This window comes from Bos grunniens, chromosome 22 (genome assembly GCF_055505025.1).
Source record: "Bos grunniens cultivar Pamir isolate PY7600 chromosome 22, Bosgru_T2T1.0, whole genome shotgun sequence".
Taxonomy (NCBI): Eukaryota; Metazoa; Chordata; class Mammalia; order Artiodactyla; family Bovidae; genus Bos; species Bos grunniens.
Genome location: NC_141186.1, coordinates 44,679,520 through 44,703,741, shown reverse-complemented (window position 1 = coordinate 44,703,741; position 24,222 = coordinate 44,679,520). Strand labels below are relative to the sequence as shown.

Sequence of the window (24,222 nt, the reverse complement as noted above, 5' to 3'; positions counted from 1 at the left end):
GAAACTAACACAATGTGGCTAGTCAACTATACTCCAGTATTAAATTAAAATAAAGAAGAGTAGAGAATCCTTGAAAAAACAGATGTTAGAAATATGAGTTCTACAAGAGCTTTAGTAGATCGAATCAAAGCATTTATTTCATCCTGCACCCTATCGTAATGTGTATTTGGGTACAAGCAGAAATTTTGCAGAACCCCAGGGACGGGGGAGCCTGGTGGGCTGCTGTCTCTGGGGTCGCACAGAGTCGGACACGACTGAAGCAACTTAGCAGCAGCAGCAACAATTTTGGAAAGAAGCTCCAAGGAAGACAACTGAAGTTTGGTATTTGTAGGGCAAACACTATACACCAAGAAAATGACATTTTTAATGTAATTTATTTGAAATGCTTCCAGAAAAGTTTAAGGCCATTATACAAAAACATTCATTTCATGAAAACATTCATTGACTTTCTTCTCATAGGCCAGTCCTTGACAGATCTCTTTTCTCAACATGCTGGCCAAAGTGGCCGATGGCTCCTTCAGAGAATGATTCATTCTTTCCTTCACCATCAAACAACTATTCTTGGCTTTTCTCTGCTTCTGTCTGCAGCAGATTCAGTCAGTCAGTTGGTAAATCAATAACAACTTAAGAAACAAAGCAGTTTTAAATAAACTTGTAATAGAAAAAAAATTCACCAAGTTTAAAATCTATAAATACAGAAATATGTTTTACAGGGTAAAATTGACAACTTCTTTTATTTTTGAAAAATAAGTACTATACCTTGTTTTTACATTGATAAATCTCATCACACAGCTTTCTGAATGAACATGATAGATGTAAATAAAATGACAACATAGTATTTACTGCTCTCCTTTGTGTAAACTTGAAAGACACAGATTAAAAAAAAACTTTTTTGGCAATAATTAGAATCATTACTACTAGTGCTGGTGTGGGTACAATTTTGCACAAGTCATCTTTAACATTTACACTCGCTCAGAGCTTTTCTGTGTATTCAGTTAACTTTTTTCCAAAGGTCTGCGGCTCACCCTACATTGTAAATCAAGGCTGGACAAAGAGGTTACTAGTTTGGCCAACTGATGCTGATTGATGACGGAGTTAATTGAGTCAGCCTCTGGAGAACGTAATTATGATTCTGATCCCAGCACAGAGCCAGTGATGGCAAATGATGACCCGAAAGTGGAGCAGGAAAACCCCAAGCTCCGATCTTTCCCAGAAGGACACTGGACTTTGCTTTTCTTTTTTAATGCTTCCGACACAAGGTCACGATGGAGGACTTCTTCCAAATTCTTCTTCTCACATGTTTCTGTAAACAGAGTCACTGACGCAGCCACAGCCGCTCCGTCATCTCTTCATTCATGCTCTAAAATATGAGTGTGCTGAGGCAGACGAAACAAAGTGAAGAGGGCCTTTCTGCTATTCCTGCCAGGTTTTCCCAGGCCCAGTGAGTTCTGTTCTGATGTTTTAGGCTAGAAATGCCTACCTAAGGCCAGCCAGCATCTATCGCAGAGACCTCCTGACACAATATACACTTCAGTTCAAGATTCAGAGCTGACAGCTGCTTTTGTGCTGATCCTTTTAAGGTCAGACTCTATTTCATGTCCTAGTAAATTATTGCATCAGATTTGTACTGGATGAAATTGCAAGGTCAAGACAGTGCTTCTTCCTTTGCGAAAGTAAACCTTCAGAATCCCCAGGGATGTTTTCCTGCTTTTTGGTTGGATGATATCGGACCAATATCTTGACCGATAACTTGAAACAATGATCTTTCCCGGTTTCCTTCAAACACCATCACGGTTACACAGGTAACTACCTCATGCCCTGTTTGCAAGGCCCTTGAAGAAAATTCATGCCTTCGGCTACTCTGTCAAAGAGCTAGAAAAGTACTAGAGAAATGCGGAAGGATCCTTTAAAAGTAATCTATATGAAACAGCAGTTTAGAGGTTGTTTTCTCTCTATTTTTTAAAATCCAGCAGGACCAGTGAAAATATTGATAACTTGTTCAAGTACATATCCACCCATCCAGACACTTGGGAAAAACAATACAGGGTAACAGTCGCCACAGATTCCAGCTGACACAAATTGGCAGTTACAGTACTAGAGACAAAAAAGTACAGACAGAAGAGACTGGGTCAACACGGTCACAAAAGTATTAAAAAGTGCTTCTCCAAACCGTTCCACATGTGGAATGCGAATACTGTACAGGTAAGACACAGGGCGACTTCCAGGAAGCACACGCTTCTGTCAGACGTTGCTTTCAACATGCCTGCTGTTCCCACAGGAAGAGTCTGTCTGTTCCATGCGCTCACAGTCGAGGCTGACCTCACTTGTGTCCATGCTACAATCCGACTCACTGTCTGACTGGTCCATCTGCTCAAGTTTTGTTTCTCCCTGTGGCTCCCTGCTCCTGGTGGCGGGATCTAGGAATGGTCCCTCAGAGTCAAGGGCCGCAGCCTGCCCCGTGGCACACAGAACTGTTTCTTTGGCTTGGCGAATACAGTTGAGCCACTGCTGCTTGTTGAATGTGTCATTGGCTTGTAATGAGTGGGTCTGACTTTGGGATCCATTTTTGAAACTCACTCTGAAGAAGTTTTTAACTAGAAATAAGAAGAACACACAAAAAAGGTCAGTGGACAGGTATTTCCGCAGGCCAAAGCTAATCTATGTGGTGACACTAACCCTGGCATTCATGGAGAGATCACTAACTGATAACTAAATGTCCTTCTATTTCAGGACATGGCTCGGCTCCACCCTGCAGCCTCCATCAACCAACAGGTGTTGACACAGATCTGGCACTCAGCGGCCTTCAAAGCTATCAAATCAGTACAGAACAACTCTCTCTGGGACCCCAGGGTACTGGGTACCAAACCTGGCCGTATGTCAAAATCTCCAAACAGCATAGTAAAAATACAGACCCCGGGGTTCTCCCCTTAGGGATTTGGATTCAATAGGTCTGGAGTGGGGGAGGAGGGGCTGATAATCTGTCATTTTTACAACTGCCCCAAGCTAAAGCTTTTTCAAGTTTAAGAAGCTCTTTGTAACATCAAACAAGTCCAAGATCCTCCACAGGATAGTACCTGTGTATTTAGTGTCCGATGACTGAGAAGACATGTAAAGATAGAATTCTTTTTATCGGTTTTTTTTTGGCTGTGCTGGGTCTTCACTGTGGTACACAGGCTTCTCTAGTTGTTACGTGTGGGCTCTAGGGTGCACGGCTCAGTAGTTGCAGCACGCGCGGGCTTAGCTACCACATGTGGATCTCGGTTCCCAGGGATCAAACCCGCGCCCCCTGCACTGGGAACTCGGAGCCTTACCCACTGGACCATCAGGGAAGTCCCAAGATACAGACACAACTCTTATAAGTTTGGATTCATTTTAAAATGCAATGACATTCTAATAACTGCCAACAGGAGCTATATGCATTTGTTTCTATAAAAAATTTATTTATTTATATATATTTTTGGCCATGCCATGCCCTGTGGCTTGTGGGATCTTAGTTCTCCAACCAGGAGTTGAACCCAGACCCTTGGAATTGAAAGTATGTAGTCCTAACCATTGGACTGCCAGGGAAATCCTGGAGCTACGTGCATTTAAAAAATGATAGTGCATAATATGGAAGACATTTGATTTAATTTAATAACATTAACTGGCATTTCATGGGCCCCGAGTGTCACATGCATGAGGTGCATGGACATGTTTGAGCTCAGTCAGTCCAGTCCCCCTGCAAGATCCTTGAGGTCAACAGACTGGCTTCAGATAAATTCAAGCTCCACTCTTTTCTGTGGGACAAATGCCTTGACTCCTCTACATTTCAGTTTATTTGTAAAATGGGGAAAACAAAGAGATTCAACCTTAGATGGCTATTATGAGGGATAAACATAATAACATATGTAAATTCTCCTACATGGCTACTGGAGAAATGTAAGTACTACTACTGCTACCAGTACTACCACTAGGGCGGAGGGGCTGGTGTGGCGCTAAGAGGCAGCGTATATTAACTACTTGGACAATATGACACCAATATTAACCCAAGAGGCTCAAATGTTACTTGCTCAAAGAAGACTTCCCTGATCATTTCATCTTAAACAGATCTCTTATTGCTATTCTCTATCCCCTTAAGGGGTTTTAGTTTTGTTTTTAACATACCCAGAATATTTAGTTATTTCTCATCTATTTCCTCCATCACAAGGAAAATTCCACAGGGCTCCCCCAAAATTGACCTGTGTGGTAGACCAGTGTATACCAGTGCCTGGCACAGTGTTTGACACATAGAAGACCCTAGATAGACACTGCTATCTAAGCTTCTCTTGGTTAATTCCTTTGTTTACTAAATCTCAAGTCAGAGAAGCCCATTCAAGTAATTACAGATAAACCCTCGGCCCAGCTGACCATAGTTGTGCCTCTTTAGACACAAGTCAGCTATGTGAACACCCACTGTTAAGCAGCTGCAGTCACACAGGGACAGTGTGGTCTTAAGAAGGCTTTTAGCCAGTGGAAGCGGTCAGAGAAAAGGAGCATGGGGGAACCAGTCATGCTGGACAGAGGTCAACTCACAGTGTCTCACTTAATCCTTAGAACAATCCTATGAAGTAGGTATGCATGCATCCCCACTTTGCAGATGGGAAACTAAGGCTCCTAGAGGTTGAGTAAGGTTACACAACCTCTAAGTTGAAACACAACTTGAATGAAACACAACTGAGATGCAATTTGACTCCAAGGCCATGGCTCGTCTCTCACCAGCCGGCCATTCCCTCCAAACCACCACTACCAAAGACGTTCCACAGGTCAAGAGGGACAGCCATCCGTACTTCTCTCATTGTTGCTGAACGCCCCACGCAGGGAGCCGCCCAGCCTCACTTCCCCATCCTGCAAGTCTTCCAGCAGGAGGTCCTTCATGGGGATAGGCTGCCGGTACAGCTGGTAGCAGAGCTGCTCATTGTGGGTAACGGCTCGGGTGATAACAAGCACTTCTTGGAAGAGGAAAACATGTAGTTTCTGGAAGAAAAGAATACACAGTATTCCTTTAAGCAATAATCCAAGGAGTTGATAAGTAGACCTATGGGGATAACAGATCCCTGGGTACCAGCTTCAAACTGACCTATGAACTTTTCAGCTCAAATCTACCTCCAGGAGAACACCAGTTGGGGGTTGGAGGCGTTTCCAGATGCATCCATTGCCTATCCTGTAAGAGCACCTCCCTAGGGCCCCAGTGAAGAAGGCCTTTCTGCCTAAAGACACCTGCATTCAGGTCTGCCAGCTCCAGGGGTGTTCACAATTTACAACACATGCAGGCATATGTGGTCTCTAGTACTCTTATTACAGGAACATTAAAAAAGAAAGAGAGAGAAACCCCATAGAACAAAGGGTGTAATGAAGGAAAAAAAAAAGTCAGTCCTTTCCTGGCTTTAGTTTACTATATCCAGTACAATTCTAAGAGATCAAAATGAGTAACAGTCCATAAAGGATGAGACTGGTATATCTGAGCCTAATATTAATCTTTTGCTTCTCAAACCCGTAAAACACTCATTCATTCCACCACAGAGCTGATTATCAGCTTCACCCAGGCACCCCGGCTCGGAACACTGCCCATTCCCAAGGAAACCAGAATATGCAGCTGTAGCCATGAAGAGAGACGATCAAAGCAGTTGTCCTTCTTGGTAAAGTTCATAAGAACCTCAGTTCTCCGAAGAGGTTGTGCTTAAAAGGCTGATGATTGATGTGTGTGTTGTGGGCAAAAAAAGAATCTCGAAAATAAAGGCTTGTCTCAAAACCACATTACAAAAGCAATTTTCCTGAGTGGAGCTGGGGTAAATTGGCTCCATTCAACTCCAAGTGCCAGAATCTTCCCACAGCTTGGAAATGCTTAGGAGCTGAAGTGAGACAATCCATGACTGCAGCTAGGTTCTGGTTTTCCAGCAGTAATATTTGGGAATGGCAGCCCAGGAGTTTCAAGGAGGAGACCAGAAGAATAGGGCTGGAAATTCACATTAGGATCCTGACTTGGGGTCAGGGAAGCACTTTCAGTGTTATCAGATAATTTTACATTTGGAAGAAAAGATACTTGTGGGCCATCTACCCCCATCCTGCCACAGACTGATGGATGGACAGATACACATACATATACATCAAAAACTGCAGAAACTGAAGCTCAACTAAATGTTGGCTTGTGGAAACAAAGGATGGTGGTTCTGTACTGGTGTGTATTTGGGTAGGGGGAGGTCTGAAGACTGAAACACAGAGAAAAGCGCAAAATAACAGAGCTTTTTTCTTTGGTGGTGGAGGGGAATAGTAGAGGGAATGATAATGGGGATTGGTAACGGGAGGTGTTAGTCACTGTTTCATATACTAAAAATAATCAGAGATTTTTACACTGCTTCTACTTCAATTGCTCTTCTAGCTAAGGTAGGAGGTTTGAACACTGATTATCCCGGCAACTTTAAAAAAAAAAAATCCCTTGTTTATAAATGTTCACTGAGAGTTCCTCTTCTTAGTTGCAGCTCCTTCCTGCCCTCAAGCTATTGAGACTTTTTTCCCCTGACTCATGACTTTATTCATAATGACTTTTACACCTCTCCGGGGGAAAAAACAAACAAGCAAACAAAAATAAGTGCCCCACTCCAATTAAAATCTTTGTTTTCAAAAATCAATCTGCCTGAAATATGAACTAGGGAAGGTTTATCTTCAATGACCTAGGCACAGCCAACCAGAGTCTCAGCCCTTGACTGATAGACAGAAGGAAGACAGGCCCCCATTCCATACAGCGATGCTCCTTTCTATTTGTCACAGGGCTTCTGAGGAACAATGTTCAAGGAGTTGGAAGTAGTCTACCAGTGCTTTCCAAAAATTAGCAAAAAGCAGAACGCAGTTGCCTGGCAATCAGTTACTCCCAGTCAAACAGAAACATCTCTTCAAGCAGTGGCCTGTGACAGGTCTCACAGCCTTTGTTGCAACATCAGCTGGTTAGATCTACAGCAGCACTGATAATGGATGCTGTGACATGTCCTAAATGATTTCAAATACCATTTCCGAGCCTGCTCATAAATGCCACTTTATAGCCCAGGTCAAAAAGGCAGCCTCTGAATCATCAAAGCTTTATTAGGAGCTTTTCCATCAAGTTTTGGCTTTCATTCTAAGGGTTGACCAGATACTAAAGATGAAACAAAAGAGAAGTGGAGACTGTCTCAATGGCTTTCTCAAGGCTAAAATATGCACATATGTTATACATAGTACAATTGATATGTAAAACATGTTATATATAAATGTATAAAAATCATAGAAATACTACATATTAGCATTATTTTCTATTGTTACATATTAAAAAAAAAGCCTGGTGAGTTGACTTAATTTTGATCTCTCTGTAATTCACGTCCATTTTTCCTTTATGTAAGCATTCATTCATTCATTGACTCAGATATTCACCTAAGACTACTCAGTGCCTTAGTATATGTCAGGTCCCGATGAAAGGGACTGACAAGGCACAGTCTCCACACTAAAAGAGCGTGATAAAGTGGGAAATACTAACAGATAAATGGAGAATCACAACCTACTGTAGTAAGCCCTCCAGGGGAGATTTGTGCAAGTTGCTATGATAGGAGAGGAGGAACAATTTCAATATATACAGAAGAATAAAAGCCAGGAAATGGAGTGTTTACAAGTCAGAGCTAGATGTAGAGCTGATGGTGGGTAGGTTGTTATTTAAAACAAAACACAAAAATAAAAAACTGGTCTCAAAATGTCAGTTTGTGGATAGGCACCAACTCGTAAGAAGAATGTCTCATAAAGCTAAATGAATTCAATTAAAGAACTAGCTATTTTTCTGAGATCATATATTTTAACATCCTGTTAAAATTATCTATTACTTGCTGATAGCAAAGTGGGAGGAGATAGTAATTGTTTTTGTGTTTGTTTTTGAGGGTCAAAAACAAACAACATGACCAAACAACATAAAAAGCTGGCAACTCTATGACGGTTTCCAAAATTTTTCTGAATATGTACTGGTGATGAAATTAAAAAAATATATATATATATATAATAAATTTAATAATATATGATCCTGTGATATAACAGACACTAGAGAAAGTTTTTGTCTAAAGAACACGACTCTGCCTAGGGAAGGCACTGTAGTTGGAGGCTCACTATCACATGGATGAGGGGTCAGGGAGGCTCAGGATGAAATTACTGAAGGAGAGCAACTACTCACCACGCCCCGGTTGTTCTTCAGTTCACCATGACAACACAGCACCTTTGAGTTGTCAATTAGGGAGTCTTTCTGGCCTTCCTCCAAGTAAAGAAGTCGCTCTTTATAATAGCGGCATTCAGATTCTCCAGTCTTGGTGTTGATTTCTGCCACAATTCCCTGAATGATGTTTATCTGTAAAAACAAAAAGGAAGTATGGGGAAAGTAAGCAAGCCATTCACATCAACAAGGCCCAGGGACTTAACCTTAGAAAGTCGCTAAGATAACACTTGGATCTGAGATCCCATTATCTAAGCTGCTGCTTTGGGAAAAGGGGGAAAAATGCTTTTAACATACTGTATCTATCTATCCATATGCCATCTATATACATGTTCACATATAAATACGTACATATATATTCATTTGTACACACGCACACACATCTATATTTGTATTAAATATAAAATTAATGTTGATGCAGAATTCTGTCTGAGAGAAAGAAACATGAAGTACTGCTTTCCATGTGCAGGACTTATAGCCACTAGGCTCCGTATCATGCATTTCTTAACACATGCTCAACACGGTAGAAAATGTAGGCATACACACAAAAAATGCGGCCAAGGAGAGAAAACAAAGCAGAATGTAACAGTCCAGAAAAGGGATGGTCCTTGTGGATTTGAAACCCAGCTTCAAGGTCTCTCTACATGTATTTAACCTACAAACAACACATCTAAATGGGGTGTGAATAAATAGTTTGGGTATCATTTAGTGACAAAACATAACTCATTTATGAAGGGCAGTGAACTAGGAATGCAAAGAAAGGACACCAGGAGTAAGAATGGAGACGATCTGTCTATATACACGCACGCCCATTCCTACAGCTCACTCAAGTAAGACAGGGGAAGAGTGATTTCAAAGCAATGGTGGATGCGTTACGGTTAAATACAAAATGAAGCAAAACAAAACAAGTGAACAACACTGAGACGTGTTCCGTGGGCATTTATCCCAATGTGGTGGTGTTTTAGCACTTGAATGATATATCTAAAAATTAGAAAATTCTAGAAAAAAGGAGCAAGAAATTAGTTGAGAAAAAAACTCAAAGACACCAATCCAAGGCAAAGGAATGACTTCCTCAGCAGAGACTTCTGTCCCTTAGTAGTGAAAAGACGAACTGTCCCATCTTTCTTGCGGAGGGATTAATAGAAAACAACAGATGAGAAATGTGAGTAAGGCCTCTTCTTGGTTGCATTGATTTAATGGAAAACAGACCAGTCTTTGAAAAGCAAGGTTTCAAAAGAGGCCTTTACTCAGCAAAAAGCTACCAGACCTTGTTCAAGTGGCAGTGAATTCTAAGATTGTTAAGTAATTATTTTTCACGTGACTTATGCCCAAAGAAACTGGATTAAAAACTTCTACACAATTATAGCTTTGGCACTTCCATGCAGTTCAACAGATCTTCTAGCTTTGAGCTGATGTCTGGTGACTACATCCTAAGGGCAGAGGTATAATCTCTACATGCTTTAGCTACTAACAGTTTCAAAGATCATTTATTTATTCTTTTCTCTGTTTTCCAAATTTGAGTGTAGTGCTACTTGATAATTTAAAAAAAAAAACATTATTTTTAAAAGTATAGGTTCTTTACTTCATATAAAGAATTTTTTTGGTCTTTGATGTCAACCTAATGTTAAGTACAAGTCCTGTGAAATTAATCTGAGTTTCAGTAACACAAAACAAGTAATAAATGGTACACTTTGGTACCCAAACTTTCTCCTTGCTTCTCTCCTCGTTGGTTTTCAAAGATGACTATTTGTTGCTTCCAAAAACAAACAAAAAATAAATTTCACAAAATATACTGAAGCTATGAGTCATCTTGCAAATTAATTCAATTAATGTTTGATGAGCATCTGTCCAGTGTCTGACTAGGTGGTGGCATTCAAGGAAATGAGACAGGGTCCCTGCCCTCAAGAAGCTTAAAATACATGGGTAGTATCTGAACAATTGTTCTATGTCTACCTTATTTTTCTATTTTATTACATTTTTAATGTGAATTGAAACTCATACTTTTTCCTTGTTTTTAAAGACTGAGCATTAAGTGCTGTGGCTCATCTAATCAGACATTACTAGGTGTACCTGGGCAGCTGGAATTAATCAGTATCTGAGTCAATTTTCTGAATTTCCTGCAAGAATCCAGGAAACCAGAAGAGGATGTACTATAGGCATAAAGCGACATTCATTTCCTAATTTAACTCAGGAACTGAACAGCTGGCATATCACATGAAGATTAATAAACTCAAAAGCCACAGTGCTTCCTTAGGCAGCTATGACTACTCTCAAACGCTGCTTCTTTCTCTGGTGTTTGGAAAAAAAAAATGAAGAGAGACAAAAGAATGGAAACATTTGGTGTTATTCCATATTCTGTATCTGTATTTACTGTAGTGACTCTGGGTCTGCTTTCATTTATTGAAAGTACTGCTTTTGTATTTATATTCATTTGTACACATGACTAATACACCTGCATGCCATGTCTACTGTCTCTGTACTGGTTCTCGAGAGGAATTTATTTTGCAGAATTGCAGCAAGGAATAAAGTTACACATAGAATATTGCCAATAACCAACCGTCATGGTAGTTGCGCATTTAAATTTATTGTTGCCTTTCTTATTTGGGTTCACGCTGAAGGGCAGGGGCTGGTAAAGTGACATGATGAAAGATATCCGTAACAGAATAAGGATTAAACCCCCATATGCTGGAATCGTCATGCTCAAAGTAGACTCTGAAAGCCCTGTCTGTCTGGCCCCTTGTGAGGCAGTATCATCTACTCATTGGCTCCTGACATGGACCAAGAATAGCAGGTTTCACTGTAGTTGCATCAAAAAAAAAAAAAAAAAAAAAAAAGGACTATTCTTTCCATTGATTCCAGTGGTGTTTTTTTTTTTTTTTTTTTTAGGGAATTGGAGCAGTGGCAGGCAGAGGGAAGAGATGGTTTACAGGATAATTTTCTGACTGAAACAATCCTTAGAATACAAAATATTAAACAACCAGATCTGGAATATACAAGTATCCAAAGTCCTATTTTAAGATGTTCTCTTCGGGGGGAAATTTCTATCAACCTTTCAAAGCACTATTAAGCAATTCTAACACAGATGTGGTAGTTTACACACTATATTAAAAAGGAAGATCTTTCTTTAGATCTAATCATAAGACTGAATACTTGGTGTAGAAGAAATTTATTTAGAGTTCCCTGATTTTTAATTGTCATAGGAGGAAAATTTATTTAGGGAACATATTAGTTAAGCTACGATGGTAGTGTGGATTTTATGGTTATCAAACATTCATGATGCATTCAAGAGTACAGGGCTAAACAGTTCTGTTCATCCAGGATAATGCCACAAGGATTTTGTAAAGAAGAGGAAAAAAAACTGCTGTGCCTATACAGTGTAAATGGACATTTAGAAGACTTGCTTTGCAGACATTTTCAAATGCAGGTATACCATGCTTCACACCTAAATTTGCATGAAGAACTTGGCAAATTTGCCTGAAGAATTTTACACACTAAGGAAACTGGTGTATTGCAAACAATCATATTCTTATCTATCTGTTTTTAAATTCAAACTTTAGCTTACTGTTTTTTTTTTTTTTTCTTCTTGTTTTTAAACAAAGCATTATTCTTTCATGCTGCGTTTTAAAAAGAAGAAATCTTTACTGGAAAACTCAGAGTAGGCTTGTGTTCTTCACAAAAGTAATTATTTAGACTAGTTCGAGTTCCCTGTTGTTCTCTTTCCTACAGACCACACACTTGCTGGGATGAAATATGGAGAGGAGGCCACAGTATTGCTCTTCTGAGTAATAAAAACAGACATGAAGAAGTGAGCTGGGCCTCATCTTGGGCCTGCATTCCCCATTGTGCTGGACTGGGAGCCTGGTTTGTATGCTAGGCCTGCCAGACACCTCAAACACCTCAGGAGAGTCTTTCCTGTTCTTCTCTGTCCCTACACGGACAACTGGCCTAGCTCTGGATTGGTGAGGTCCTCCATAAAGCCTGGTAGCTAGACAGATTTCTGCAGTTCCAGAGACAAGAGGGGCTTAAAAAAGTAGCCAGGCTTTCAGCTCTGTGGCAGAGGAGCATAAAGAAGTGGAGAAGTCATAAAAGTGGCAGTTTACACTGACAAGGTTTGGATTACTTGTTGGCCCAGACTTGGGCGAATTATTTAGTGCCCCCACGCCTTATCTGGAAAAGGAGAATGGCCCTAACATGAACAGCTTTCTCATAGGTTAGTATGAGGGTTAAATGAGCTACATAAGCCATTAGACAATCACATGAAGATGATTTACTAGGTATTCAATGCATGTCAGCAGGTGTTATTCTTGTTATTGTTGTTGCTGTTACTATTTACTACTGTTATTGTTACTAATTACTATTGAGTTGGCCAAAAAGCTCATTTGGGTTTTTGCCGTACCATCTTACAGAAAACTCTTTGGCCAACCCGATGTTATTAAGCCCCTCTCTGGGAAGATATAGTTTGCTCCACAGACTCAAGGCTTTTGATTGATTTTCCAATGACCTCTGTTTATCAGCTTGTTACTGTCCCAGATCCAGTCAGGGAATGAACTATTAGAACTGGTCTCTGCGTCTTCACTGCTAACTCCCTGAGCAGGTTTCCAAGACTATGCATCTGGACCACTGCAACATCCTCCCAACTTGATTCCCTGCCCCTAGTCTCTGCTGTCCCCTGTGCTACAGATGCAATGTTACATATCCAAGATCACACAGCTTGTCAGTGATGGTGCTGGAATTCGAACCTGAATCTAAGCTACTTAAGAAACAAAAGTACAAGAAAGGAAAAGGGTCTCAAATTGATATTTACAACTGTATTCCCAATGTGAACCACCACCCTCAGTCCCTTCTCTTGCTGTTTTCTGACTATTATCAACCCCAGGCAAACTGACCAATGGCACTCGCTGGAATGACACACCCTGTCATTTCTTTATACCTCTGCCCTGGCTGTTTGCTCCTCTGGCCTGTCATCTCCTCTGCCCTGTCCTGCAGAGCACTGCAACCAGAACTGAGCTCTCTGAGCACAATGTCATGGTTCACCACATCCCATGATATGGATCTGATTTTTCTTGGTCTTACATTGCTGCTAGGCAAGAATCCATATTTCCCAAACCACCCAGCCCCATACCCAATGCAGTCGCTGGTGAGTAGGTTTGACTAGGCTTTATGCGTCAATCTGGGGCCAAGGACAGCTGGGTTTCAAATGGGTGCTGATTTCACAAATGGGCTTCGGTAAAAGGCAAAAGGCAACTTCCATTTGCTAACTAAACAAAGCTATTCAATTTAAAATCTCTACAGAGATCTTACCCTAATAATCAGGAATTGCAACGAACAGATTACAGAGTCACCTATTCAGAATCAAGAAACTTTAGAATCAAAGGGACTTTAGAGTGCATTTCATGTAAATACTGCATTTCACAGATTAAGAATAGTACTGATTGACAAAATCAAAACATGGTCGAGTCATGTTGGAAACCAAGATATGTGTATGCTTTATTCCCTAATAAACCACCACCCTCAGTCAAGCCCTGAATCCAAGATTCCTGTGTCCTAGTACCCAGGGACCCTTCATTCACACATTTACCCAATCTTACAGCCACTGGGGAAATACCAAGGGGAGAAAGAAAGAAACTCACAGCTTCTTCCAGGTGCTGCTGATCTGGATTATCATTTGGTGTGTGTCTCAAGATTTCTCGAAGAAGCAGAGGGTATTTCACCAGACGGCTTCTTGGAATATCCAGGAAATTCCAGAGATCTAGTTTTCGGCTAAAGGGGGATTCTAAACATCGCTGCAGGAAATCTTGGACTCGGTGATCTTGTTTTTTGTGGTCCAGCAGAGCTTTGGCAGCTACTTGATTGCTGCAGTAGCTGTCGTAGGAGCTGAGACAAGGTAGCTGAGAAAGGAACATGAGAGGAGGGGTGCAGCATTAAAATAAGCATGCTCTGAAGCTACACGCTGACATCACTCACTGGGACTGAACAAAGCCTAACTGGTCTCCAGGCCTGCCCAACATCTCTCTGTTTGCAAGGCTGGAGGAGACACACATGAAATCTTCAAAATGGCAGGCAATAGACAGATAGCTCTCTAGGCTCCGGCTTGCTTGCAGTTATTTTCTTAGCGGCATGTTTACTTTCTTGATTATTAAGACCTCAATAATTTGTTTGCATTTCTGTCAATCTAAGCTAGACACAAAAGAACTGGAATTACTGTATATGTCCACAATTCACAATTTTCCTAAACGGGGATTACTGCATATGCATACAGAATTGTCTTAAACTTTCAAAAGTATCTGGTGAGAGGAAAGAATATTTTTTAATAAGGGCTCTTTTAAAATTATTAATAAGAAACTAATCTAGAAGAGTTGGTGGGACAAAAAGAAAGGAGTCAGACCCCACAGCCCAGACCTTTGCATGGCCCAGAGCAAGCACCTCTACCTACATTAGTTTTAAAGTACTTGATTCCAAAGCAGACCAATTATAAAGAAATCCAAGAAGTTAAAAGTAGAATTAGTAAAAAATTAGATGCAGAAAGCATTTACAAACATCTTTGAAATTAGTTCTGACAGGCCAGAATATACCTTATGGTTAATATCACGGTCCCATGCAAAGAATATTGTTGTTGTTGTTTAGTCACTAAATCCTGGCTGATTCTTTTTGATCCCATGGACTGTAGCCTGCCAGGCTCCCCTGTTCATGGGATGTTTCAGGCAAGAACACTGGAGGGCCAACATTGCCATTTCCTTCTCCAGGGCTCTCCAGCCCTCCCCCGACCCGGGGATTGAACCTGCATCGCCTGCATTGGCAGGTAGGCCCTTTGCCACTGAGCCACCAGGGAAGCCCTCTGCAAAGAATACATTTTAAGACGCTGGAACACTTTTGAGTCCACCATCTTCCTTCCAGCCAAATACTAATTTCCCTGACATATCCCATGAGTCACAAGGTGCAAACACAAGGTCAAAGGCTCAGTGCAAGGGTCGCTCATCTCCCCTTTCCACTCCTTCCTGTGATGGCACCCTCATGTGCAAGCTGTCAGCTTCCAGAAGGTCATCAGAGGCGATAAAGCAGCCATTGGTCCTGCAGTGTTTGCTCCCCTCCCTGGACTAGGAGTCACACCTACCACAATGCCTGTTCTGTAGGAGGATTCAGGGTGAGACGGTGGCAAAGAGGGTCTTTCGTTTTTGCATCCTCAGTGCTGTGCACTAGGCCCACCATACAGCGGACAAGGTTTGTATTTTGAAAGAACTAATAAATCAATGTTTAATGGATTGCTGGATTAGATGATAATTGATGGTTTTTGAATTCAGCTTAAAAATAAGCTGCAGCGGCATTTGAAAAACGGGCCAAAGTTTAAGTGTTCTGCTGCTTCTTTTGCACCTTTTATCGAAATTATTTTCTCAGTGACTGACATCAGACAAGATACCATGGAAGTCAAGTTTAAAAAGTTTACTGTCGAGTTTAACATTTCCTGGAAATGTCTACTTTCTTTACATGTTATTAGAAATCTCTATTTGTATTAAAAAGAATTACAGAAATTCCTTTCTCAATGTTATATTTGGAAGTAATGGCAACTGGTGCCTATACACATGCACACGTACACAAACATCCTAGATGTGTAATGTTTAAAAAGTTCACTGTTGAGTTTAACGTTTCTTGGAAATGTCTACCTTCCTTACATGTAATGAAAACAAAAAAACCTGTCTATTTAAAAGGGCTGCAGAAATTCTTTTCTCTATGTTGTGTTTGAAAGTAATAATAATTGGGACTTACACACACACACACCCCCCCCACATGTGGCACTGTGGCTTGTAATTCAGATCTTCAGAGCTAATTAGAAAGAGACTCAGGCCCTCTTAACTTCATTTCCACTTCCTTGCCTTTTAAAAAGACTTGGAAATGGCCAATGTTTTCATTATGGAGAAACAAATCAGTAGTAACCATCAGATGTAATCTAGCGAAGCACCCCGACCACGCTCCGCTTGCAGTCCAATGGGCCGTTACCCTCTCTGACCATGCCGCCCTGCTGCCATGGCAACCAAATCTGGCTCTGGTCCTGTGTTCACACCTGACAGGGTCCTCATTTCCTGAGCATAACATGAAAAGCTATCTGGTACAGCTCACTGGCTAGAAAAACCCCACAAGTGATCTATAACCAGATAGGGAATGAAGAATACACATATCTTGGTTTCCAAATACAGTGCAATAACTCTAGAACAGGGAGAATCACATTCAAAGCTTAACTCAGTGACTAGTCAAGGGACCCTTCAGAAGCCTTTCTTCACCTACAAAATGCACATACTAATATCCTCTTTTAGTGAGACGTTAAAATACGGCAGATAAAAAGCGTTAACAGAGGTTGGTTCCCAGTTAAGAATTGGTAGCTACTAGCTATTATTATTTACTCCAAAAATATTTTTATTGAAGAAATTATGGTTTAGAGAAGCAAAACTACTTGCTTAGCTGGAGACAAAATTAGTCTGAAGTGTGTTTGTCCTTCCCACACCCTGAGAGTTCTGAAGTATTCCCCATCATTTAGACTATCAAGAATTTATAAGGGAAACGCTTTCTCTCTTTTTTTTTAAAGAAAGTCTTTCTACCTTCCTAATATTATGAAAAGTGATAGAACAAAGTTGTTTTTTTTTTTTTTTTTTTCGCTTCCGTGTACCCTGACTCTCTCTTTGGAATGAAAATTTAATTAGAACCCAAATTAACACGGGAACTTGCTGCTCTGTAGCTCTGATAAATTATTTTATTACTGAAAAAATGTTAGCATGAAGATGTAATTTGGGAAGTTGTTTCTTTATGAGAAAGAGAGCTTTATGAGAACAGGCCAGCCCATGGTTACTGATGTCCAGTAAAGAAGGTGGTTCCCTGAAAAAAACCCACCACTCTCTTTAAGGTCTTTAAAGTAAAAGCAACTGATTCATTCTAAGGTCAAAAGGACTGGTCAGGGCAATCCCACTTGGGCGGCTTACTTGTTTAAAAGAGCTTTTTTGCCCACTTTTTTCCTTTGGGGGGAAATGAATCAATTTTTCATGGGTGGAATGGGCTTTGACTTTTCTCATTCAAAGTCTACTAAGATGTTTATTTTGTTCTGTTAAAAAGACCAGAACTCAAACAGATGCACCCCTTGGTTTACAATTCCCACTCGCACGGACACATCTGCAGTGAAGAGAGGGAAAACATTTAACAGCTCATCAGGCCTGATAAATAAGGACCATTTCCCATGAGATCTGGTAACAATGGGCCAGTTGTGTAATTTCAGGCTGCCCTTCAAGCTGCAAGCTCCCATTTGATGTCTAAGTGTCCAGACAGTGATGGACTGGCATGGTCAAACATCTCTGGTGTAAGTACAGAAAAGGGCTACAAAACCCACCCTCAAATCAAACCAATTTCCTAACAAAAGTGCATTTATTTCAGAAAAAGAAAAGTAACAAAGCAGATTGCATTCATTTTTGCTTCTCACATGAACAGACAATTTGTATATGACGTCTAAGGAAACCTTATAGTTCTACACTGCCGTCTCATCAAAAACAGAGGAGTCATCGTGCCATTCTGCAGTTGTTCCCTCTCCCACCAAAGCAATCCACAGACTGAAGAAGTTTAAGAAACAGTAAGGCAGACTCTCTCATCTCATTACACCTCCTCTGTCTCCAGCTGGCTGACTCTTTTTAGAGAAATTTCTTTGTGGGCTAACGAAGTTAAGACATCTACCAGGGCTCATAATAAAATGAAAGTTAGAAAAAAAAAAAATAAGATGAATGATCTCTCTTGAAATATTAAGGCACATGTTCTAAATTATTCATCTTAGAACATTACTTGACTTTCAGATACCCTTGGGATATTTCAGCCTCAGTGCTAAAACTGACTCCTGGACTAAATAAAGCTAAGTCATGAAACCGTCAAAGTTTCTTGATCAAGGCAGTAATGGAGAAGCATTAAGGTAAGAAAAGAGATCAACCACAAAGCTTACTTGCTGGAAGGTTTAGGAAGGTTAAAACACAAATAAAGTGTAACTGGATAAACAGAAATCACATGGTAATAGGATTTATAATCTTCACACACTCTCCAAATAGTGGAATAACTCTAGCAGTGCTACTGTGGCGCTTCCTGCCTGTTCTGGAACACTGTGTGGATCAGAGGGACCCAATACTGCCTGGAAGAAGTCTTCAAAGTAATCTGCTTTCATTATCTGCTTCATAACAAATGAAAAACACCTGGGGCAGGGGTGGAACACTCAAGGACTTACAGAGGGAAATAGAAATGCATAACAGGGAGCAGTGGGGCCTGTGGCAAAACAGAAAGTGCATACCTTGTCTAAAATAAACTACAACTGAACCACCACTGTAAGCGCTTAGTAAAACACTAACTCAGCCCCAGAACCAAAAATCTATAGACACCATCATCTAAAGTCACAACTGATTTCTTCAATTATGAAAGGGTATGGGTTATATTAGGGTACAGATCAGCATAATACCCAGCTCTCGTAAGAAGTTACTTAGGATCAGATATATGCTAAACATTAACAGTATTTAGTTACTACCTTGTTTATGAAATAACATTTGACCATAAGGAAATTTTTTTTTTTTTGGTAGCATCAATAAAGCATTTTTAGTGATGGACAGGAAGCTGTCCTTAAATTTTCACTAGAATGAAAGAGGTAATAGCTATATTTGGTGTGATGTGAATATTAATTAGTTTTACTTAATTTGATGTGAAACTAGAAACAATTTCATGTGTGCCTTTACTTCTTTTATTGCACAAAGGCCATGTTATCTTTAAATGAAGTTCATTTACAATAAGAAAAAAAACTGTTTCTATGCTCTGAGGCGATAAGGCTAATAAATATAATGATAAATTATACTAGAAACTTGCCATTTTAATTTTTCTGATGTGAAACCAAAAGTTTGCCTATAAAAAAAGTCCAGCTAAAAATGAAACTCCATTGACATTACTGAAAATCATCTTCAATCAAAGCCAGAGAACTTTTCTTACCCAGCCCACGAGGATGGGACCGACGTGCTCAGTCGAGCCATCGGGCTTGCGGACATCTCGAAGCTGACTAAGGAGGTCTGGTGAGAAACAAACAAGAGTCCTTATTTTGTTAGGCACTCAAAATATGAACAGGGCTGGGAAAGTCTGGGTTACTCACGTTATTACATAACTGTGACTTGTTACAAGACAACTCAGTTAATGCTACAAGTCACGACTCATCCTGAGAACAAAATTATACCTTCATGGAGAGGAATCAGGGAGTCCAGTGTTCCAAAAATTTGATTCAACTCCTGTTCTGTCATTATGGAGAGTTTCAGCATAGGGTCGTGATAGGCCTGCACAAGAAGGGCAAGAGATGGAAGCACGCATTTACAATCAGAAAAAGCAAGCTGTTAACGTAAATGGCTTCTGAGAGGCCCTATGGAGTAACAGAGTATTTGGCTTTCCCCAGTGACTTCTCCCATAATGCTGCACAAACAGCAGATGGGTGTGGTTGGAGCAGATGAGAATCCGGTATTGCCTTCAGCCTTTGCAGTTGCTGATAAACCAAAGCTGATTTTTTCAAGCTTTTTTTTTCCTCCTAGTATATCTTATGTCTCAGAAAGGGCAGGGATTCTAAATATAGAGCAGATTTGATTTGTATAATGTTTCAAAAATTAACCTTACTGAAGGTCCAGCAGCTTGAAAAATTCCCACTGTGTACAAAATTAGTTACCACTAGGTTATTTTTCAATCAGTCTGTATTTAAACTGTGAAGGGGGAAAAAGGTGCTTGGTATCCTTTACTATGAAACTGAAGCAGAGAGGGCAAAATCTCTGCCAATCTTATCATCTCTTATTAATGGTAAGTAAACCAGAGTTCAGTTCAGTTGTTCAGTTGTGTCTGACTTTTTGCAACCCCATGGACTGCAGCACGCCAGGCTTCCCTGTCCATCACCAACTCCTGGAGCTTCCTCAAACTCATGTCCATTGAGTCGGTGATGCCATCTGACCATCTCGTCCATTGTCGTCCCTCTCTCCTACTGCCTTCAATCTTTCCCAGCATCAGGGTCTTTTCCATGAATTGGTTCTTCACATCAGGTGGCCAAAGTTTTGGAGTTTCAGGTTCAGTGTCAGTCCTTCCAATGAATATTCAGGACTGATTTCCTTTAGGATTGACTGGGTTGACCATGAATAATACATGTATACACAATTATACCCAAGGCACTGCAAAGACTGAGACTGCACAGTCCCTGCGTTCAAGTTTTATAAAGCTCACTGGGAAGATTTTAAAAAAAGGTGTGGAAAAATTAATGTTAAAAAAAAAAGTTTAAGGTTAAAAATAGGAGAGATGTCACATGGCAGCAAAAATTCACCAGATGATAACTGCTCTAGTAGATCAGAGAATTAGAGGTGGATTGGCTATGGGATATTTTAATGATGAGGTACTTGGCACAGAGAAAGAGGTAGTAAATACTGTTGAATGAACTGAGATTTGAGTTTGCTTCTGGAGGACAGGTGGACATGGATGGTTGAAATGAAAGAGAGGGGTTTGCTGGAAGGCAGGGCCAGCAAAGCAAAGGATACAAGTGAAAAAGGTAAGGAGGTTGATCTTGGAGGAGGAAGGAGGAGCTGAACTTATGACCAGCAAGAGGTCTCCTAGAGTTAAATGCCTCCTCTGTCCTCCCCATCTTCTTCACCTTCAGCCCTGCCCAAAACTCAATTTTTGTTGACTGTATCCAACAAAAGCTCGGATGGCCATCTCTCAGGAATGCTACAGATGGGACTTGATATTAGCATAAAATTAGGTTCCCAGGTCGGGAAGTTCCCCTGCAGAAGCAAATGGCACCCACATGTGTATTCCTGCCTGGAGAATCCCATGGACACAGGAGCCTGGTGGGCTACAGCCCATGGGGTCGCAAAGAGTGGGACATGACTGAGCAACTGAGCACATGCACACACACAGGGACACTTAGGAGAAGGGAAGCATCTTTCCAACCCTGTTAATTTTTGAGAAAGCTGAGAGAGTCACAGGAAGAAGTCTGGATTTTAGCCTCCACGGCAGACAATGGAATGGAAAGGTTTTTGAGGCAGGATGGCTGTCAAGATTATACAGACTACAAGGCATGAATTTCCTTTCCCTTCCCACACACAAAGTGATTACAGACAATTTTCCATATGAAAGACCCTAACTTACAAGACAGTATTCATCTGCCTTCATGAATGACTTTACCCACTTATGGGACTCAAACAACTTTCTCTCTAAGACACCATTCCAATTTCAGACGTCTGCATATTCTCTCCCAGGGCTGAGGGAGTCCTGCCTGTGAGACTTCTAGGACAATGAAATGCATGTGAAGCCAGGCCTCATGAACACTTTCTGATTAAAATGAGGTATTCTTTGACGTGCGTTAGAGACATGCATGGGTGCCAGCCCTAAAGGTGTCAGGTCTAGAGCCTTCCTGCTTTGAGCCATTTTCCCTACTACTTGGTTTGTAGGTTCCTCTCAATTTTTTATGACCTGTCTTAGTCATAAAAAGAGTGATCATAAAGTACAGTCTTAGCACTGTGAAATTACTCAGGAAAATAAGCAGGAGGTGACTCAAAGGACCACTGGATTTGAATGTACCTTTTTTGCCAATTTCAAGTCCTCTATTAAATCTTCTTCTCCTTGAGAAAGCTCAAAGATTGCCTGCAAGGAAAGATAACACATATTTACTGAACTTTCATTTATGAGACCAAATTCAAATGATGCTGGTGCCAGTGTGCAAAGCCCCAAATCTACTTATTTCTTCAGGATTTTTACAGGATTCTTAAAATATTAAATTAACCCAAAGCAATTGTATCTAGTGACTAAAACCTACAAAAAAAACAATTATGCAAAACTTCTGTGTAATGTGCTTATCTGTTTGTGGGAAAAAGAGTTTCCATTTATGCTTCCAATCCAACAAGTCATCTTTCACTTATAGAATTTTGATGCAGCTGAACAAGACAGAGTTATTTTAGGTGAAATAATTAGAATTTGAGCCATGGTTGTGAGTCTGTGTCTTGGTTGTGAATGGCAATCATAATAAATGATACAGGGCCTGTTCTCAGTGATGGATATGGAATTATTATTAACTGGGCCATCACAATTTGTCTTCCTTCTATTCAACAGAAGGTGAATCTCAACAGAGAGCTTTATTCCTATCAGCCACTTGTGTTAAGGCTGCATTGTAGGAAGAATCCAATATTTTATCACTTTAAATGTCTGGTGAAGTTAATTCATTCTAAATTACTTCTCACCTTCACACTGTACAATAAATAAAACCAAAGGAGCTGGCTGTGTGAAAATGTGTGTAAATGAATCATCTCTAATTTGGCTCTATTAAGCCATCTTAATCTAAGAGCTATGATGCACAGAACAGTCTTTTACTTTCACCTAAGAGTCTAAACTGTTGGCAAACTTAATGTTATTAAAGGACTGCATGTTTGTGGTGATAGTTCAGGGACTACGGCGTGTGTTTTGAATTAGAGGGAAGAAGGCAGCAGGCGTGGAGAACACCTGCGTCCCTGGGCCTATTGAACAGTGGGGTGATGAACGTGCTCCCTGGCAACAGGTGAAGGCTGGACGCTGTGCTGGAGGCCGGTGCATGGCGACCCCTCTCAAGGTCCAGTAAAGTTTCCACATCATGACCTCCTGGTACTCTAGATTTTGTTTAACCTTTTATTTTGAAATAATTATAGACTCACACGAGGAGTTACAAAAATAATACAGAGAGGATCTGTATAGCCATGACTCAGCCTCCTGCACTGGTGCCATCTTATATAACTATACAGCATTATCAAGTCCAGGACGTGGGTAGGCACAATAATGAACTATTTTTACTTGGACCCTGGGAGCTTCCCAGGTGGCTCAGTGGTATAGAAGCCGCCTGCCAATGCAGGAGACTCAGGTTTGATCCCTGGGTTGGGAAGATCCCCTTGGAGGAGGAAACTGGACCTTCCTCAGATTTCCTTGTATGTCTGTTTCACCAGAGCTCAGTGTGGCCCCCAGGAGAGGAGGACCACAGAAGCTGTAGTGGGGTACACGGTGGGCAGGCATCTGTGTGGGTGGAAAGCATGAAGACCACGGGCTTTGGAGTAGGACAGACCTGGGTTCAAATCCCACCTCTGCAACTTTCTAGGTGGGTGACCCTGTACCTTAATCATCTCCTCATCTGCAGAACCAGTCCTCCCATCTTTCCTTACTACTATCACACAGTCCAAGTTACATATGTACACTACTCACACTTTGGAAAACGCAGAAAAATACGAAGAGGAAAAATTTAAATCATCCACAATATCATCTTGTTAACCACTGTTAAAATTTTGCCACTGTTAATATTTCTGCAAATGATATTATTAGTGTATATATTATTTTTAAATTGCCTATTTATTTTTTAAAATAGATAATACATCGACATGGTTCAAAATTCATAGCATAGGAATGGCCACATGGTGAAAACTTCCTTCTCGCCTCCTTCCCGCCATCTAGTTCTTCTATCAGGAGTCAACAATGTTACCAGTTCCTCATACGTCTTTTCAGAAATATTTTATGCGTCTATAAGCAAATACAGGGCTTCCCTCATAGCTCAGTTGGTAATGAGTCTGCCTGCAATGCAGGAGACCCTGGTTTGATTCTTGGGTTGGGAAGATCCCCTGGAGAAGGAATAGGCTACCCACTCCAATATTCTTGGGCTTCCCTTGTGGCTCAGCTGGTAAAGAACCTGCCTGCAATGCAGGCGACCTGGGTGTGATCCCTGGGTTGGGAAGATCCTCTGGAGAAGGGAAAGGCTACCCACTCCATTATTCTGGCCTTGAAAATACCATGGACTGTATAGTCCATGGGGTCGCAAAGAGTCGGACATGACTGAGCGACTTTCACTTTCATGCAAATAACACACACATACACACACACTCATTTTTCCTTCTTCTACATAAATAGTACCATACTATAACACCCTACTTTGTGTCTTGTTTTATCCACTTAGCCAACACTTCTTG

General features: G+C 40.8%; 1 protein-coding gene across 19 annotated transcripts in view; it reads right to left on the bottom strand.

Moving 5' to 3' along the window:
- Positions 1 to 355: 355 nt before the first annotated feature.
- The window catches only part of ARHGEF3 (Rho guanine nucleotide exchange factor 3), a 312,981-nt gene continuing 289,114 nt past the window's right edge, over positions 356 to 24,222 (bottom strand). For 15 of the 19 annotated variants that reach the window (XM_086367396.1, XM_086367397.1, XM_086367403.1 and 12 more), the window contains 7 exons: positions 21,827 to 21,889; positions 19,458 to 19,554; positions 19,220 to 19,296; positions 13,864 to 14,121; positions 8,198 to 8,368; positions 4,806 to 4,992; positions 356 to 2,594 (listed from right to left, as the gene is read on the bottom strand). In XM_086367396.1, coding sequence (XP_086223522.1) covers positions 2,242 to 2,594; positions 4,806 to 4,992; positions 8,198 to 8,368; positions 13,864 to 14,121; positions 19,220 to 19,296; positions 19,458 to 19,554; positions 21,827 to 21,889 — 1,206 coding nt within the window. In that variant the 3' untranslated portion in view covers positions 356 to 2,241. The remainder of the gene's footprint in view (positions 2,595 to 4,805; positions 4,993 to 8,197; positions 8,369 to 13,863; positions 14,122 to 19,219; positions 19,297 to 19,457; positions 19,555 to 21,826; positions 21,890 to 24,222) is intronic. The other 4 variants (XM_086367408.1, XM_086367406.1, XM_086367409.1 and 1 more) reach the window with 1 other exon arrangement.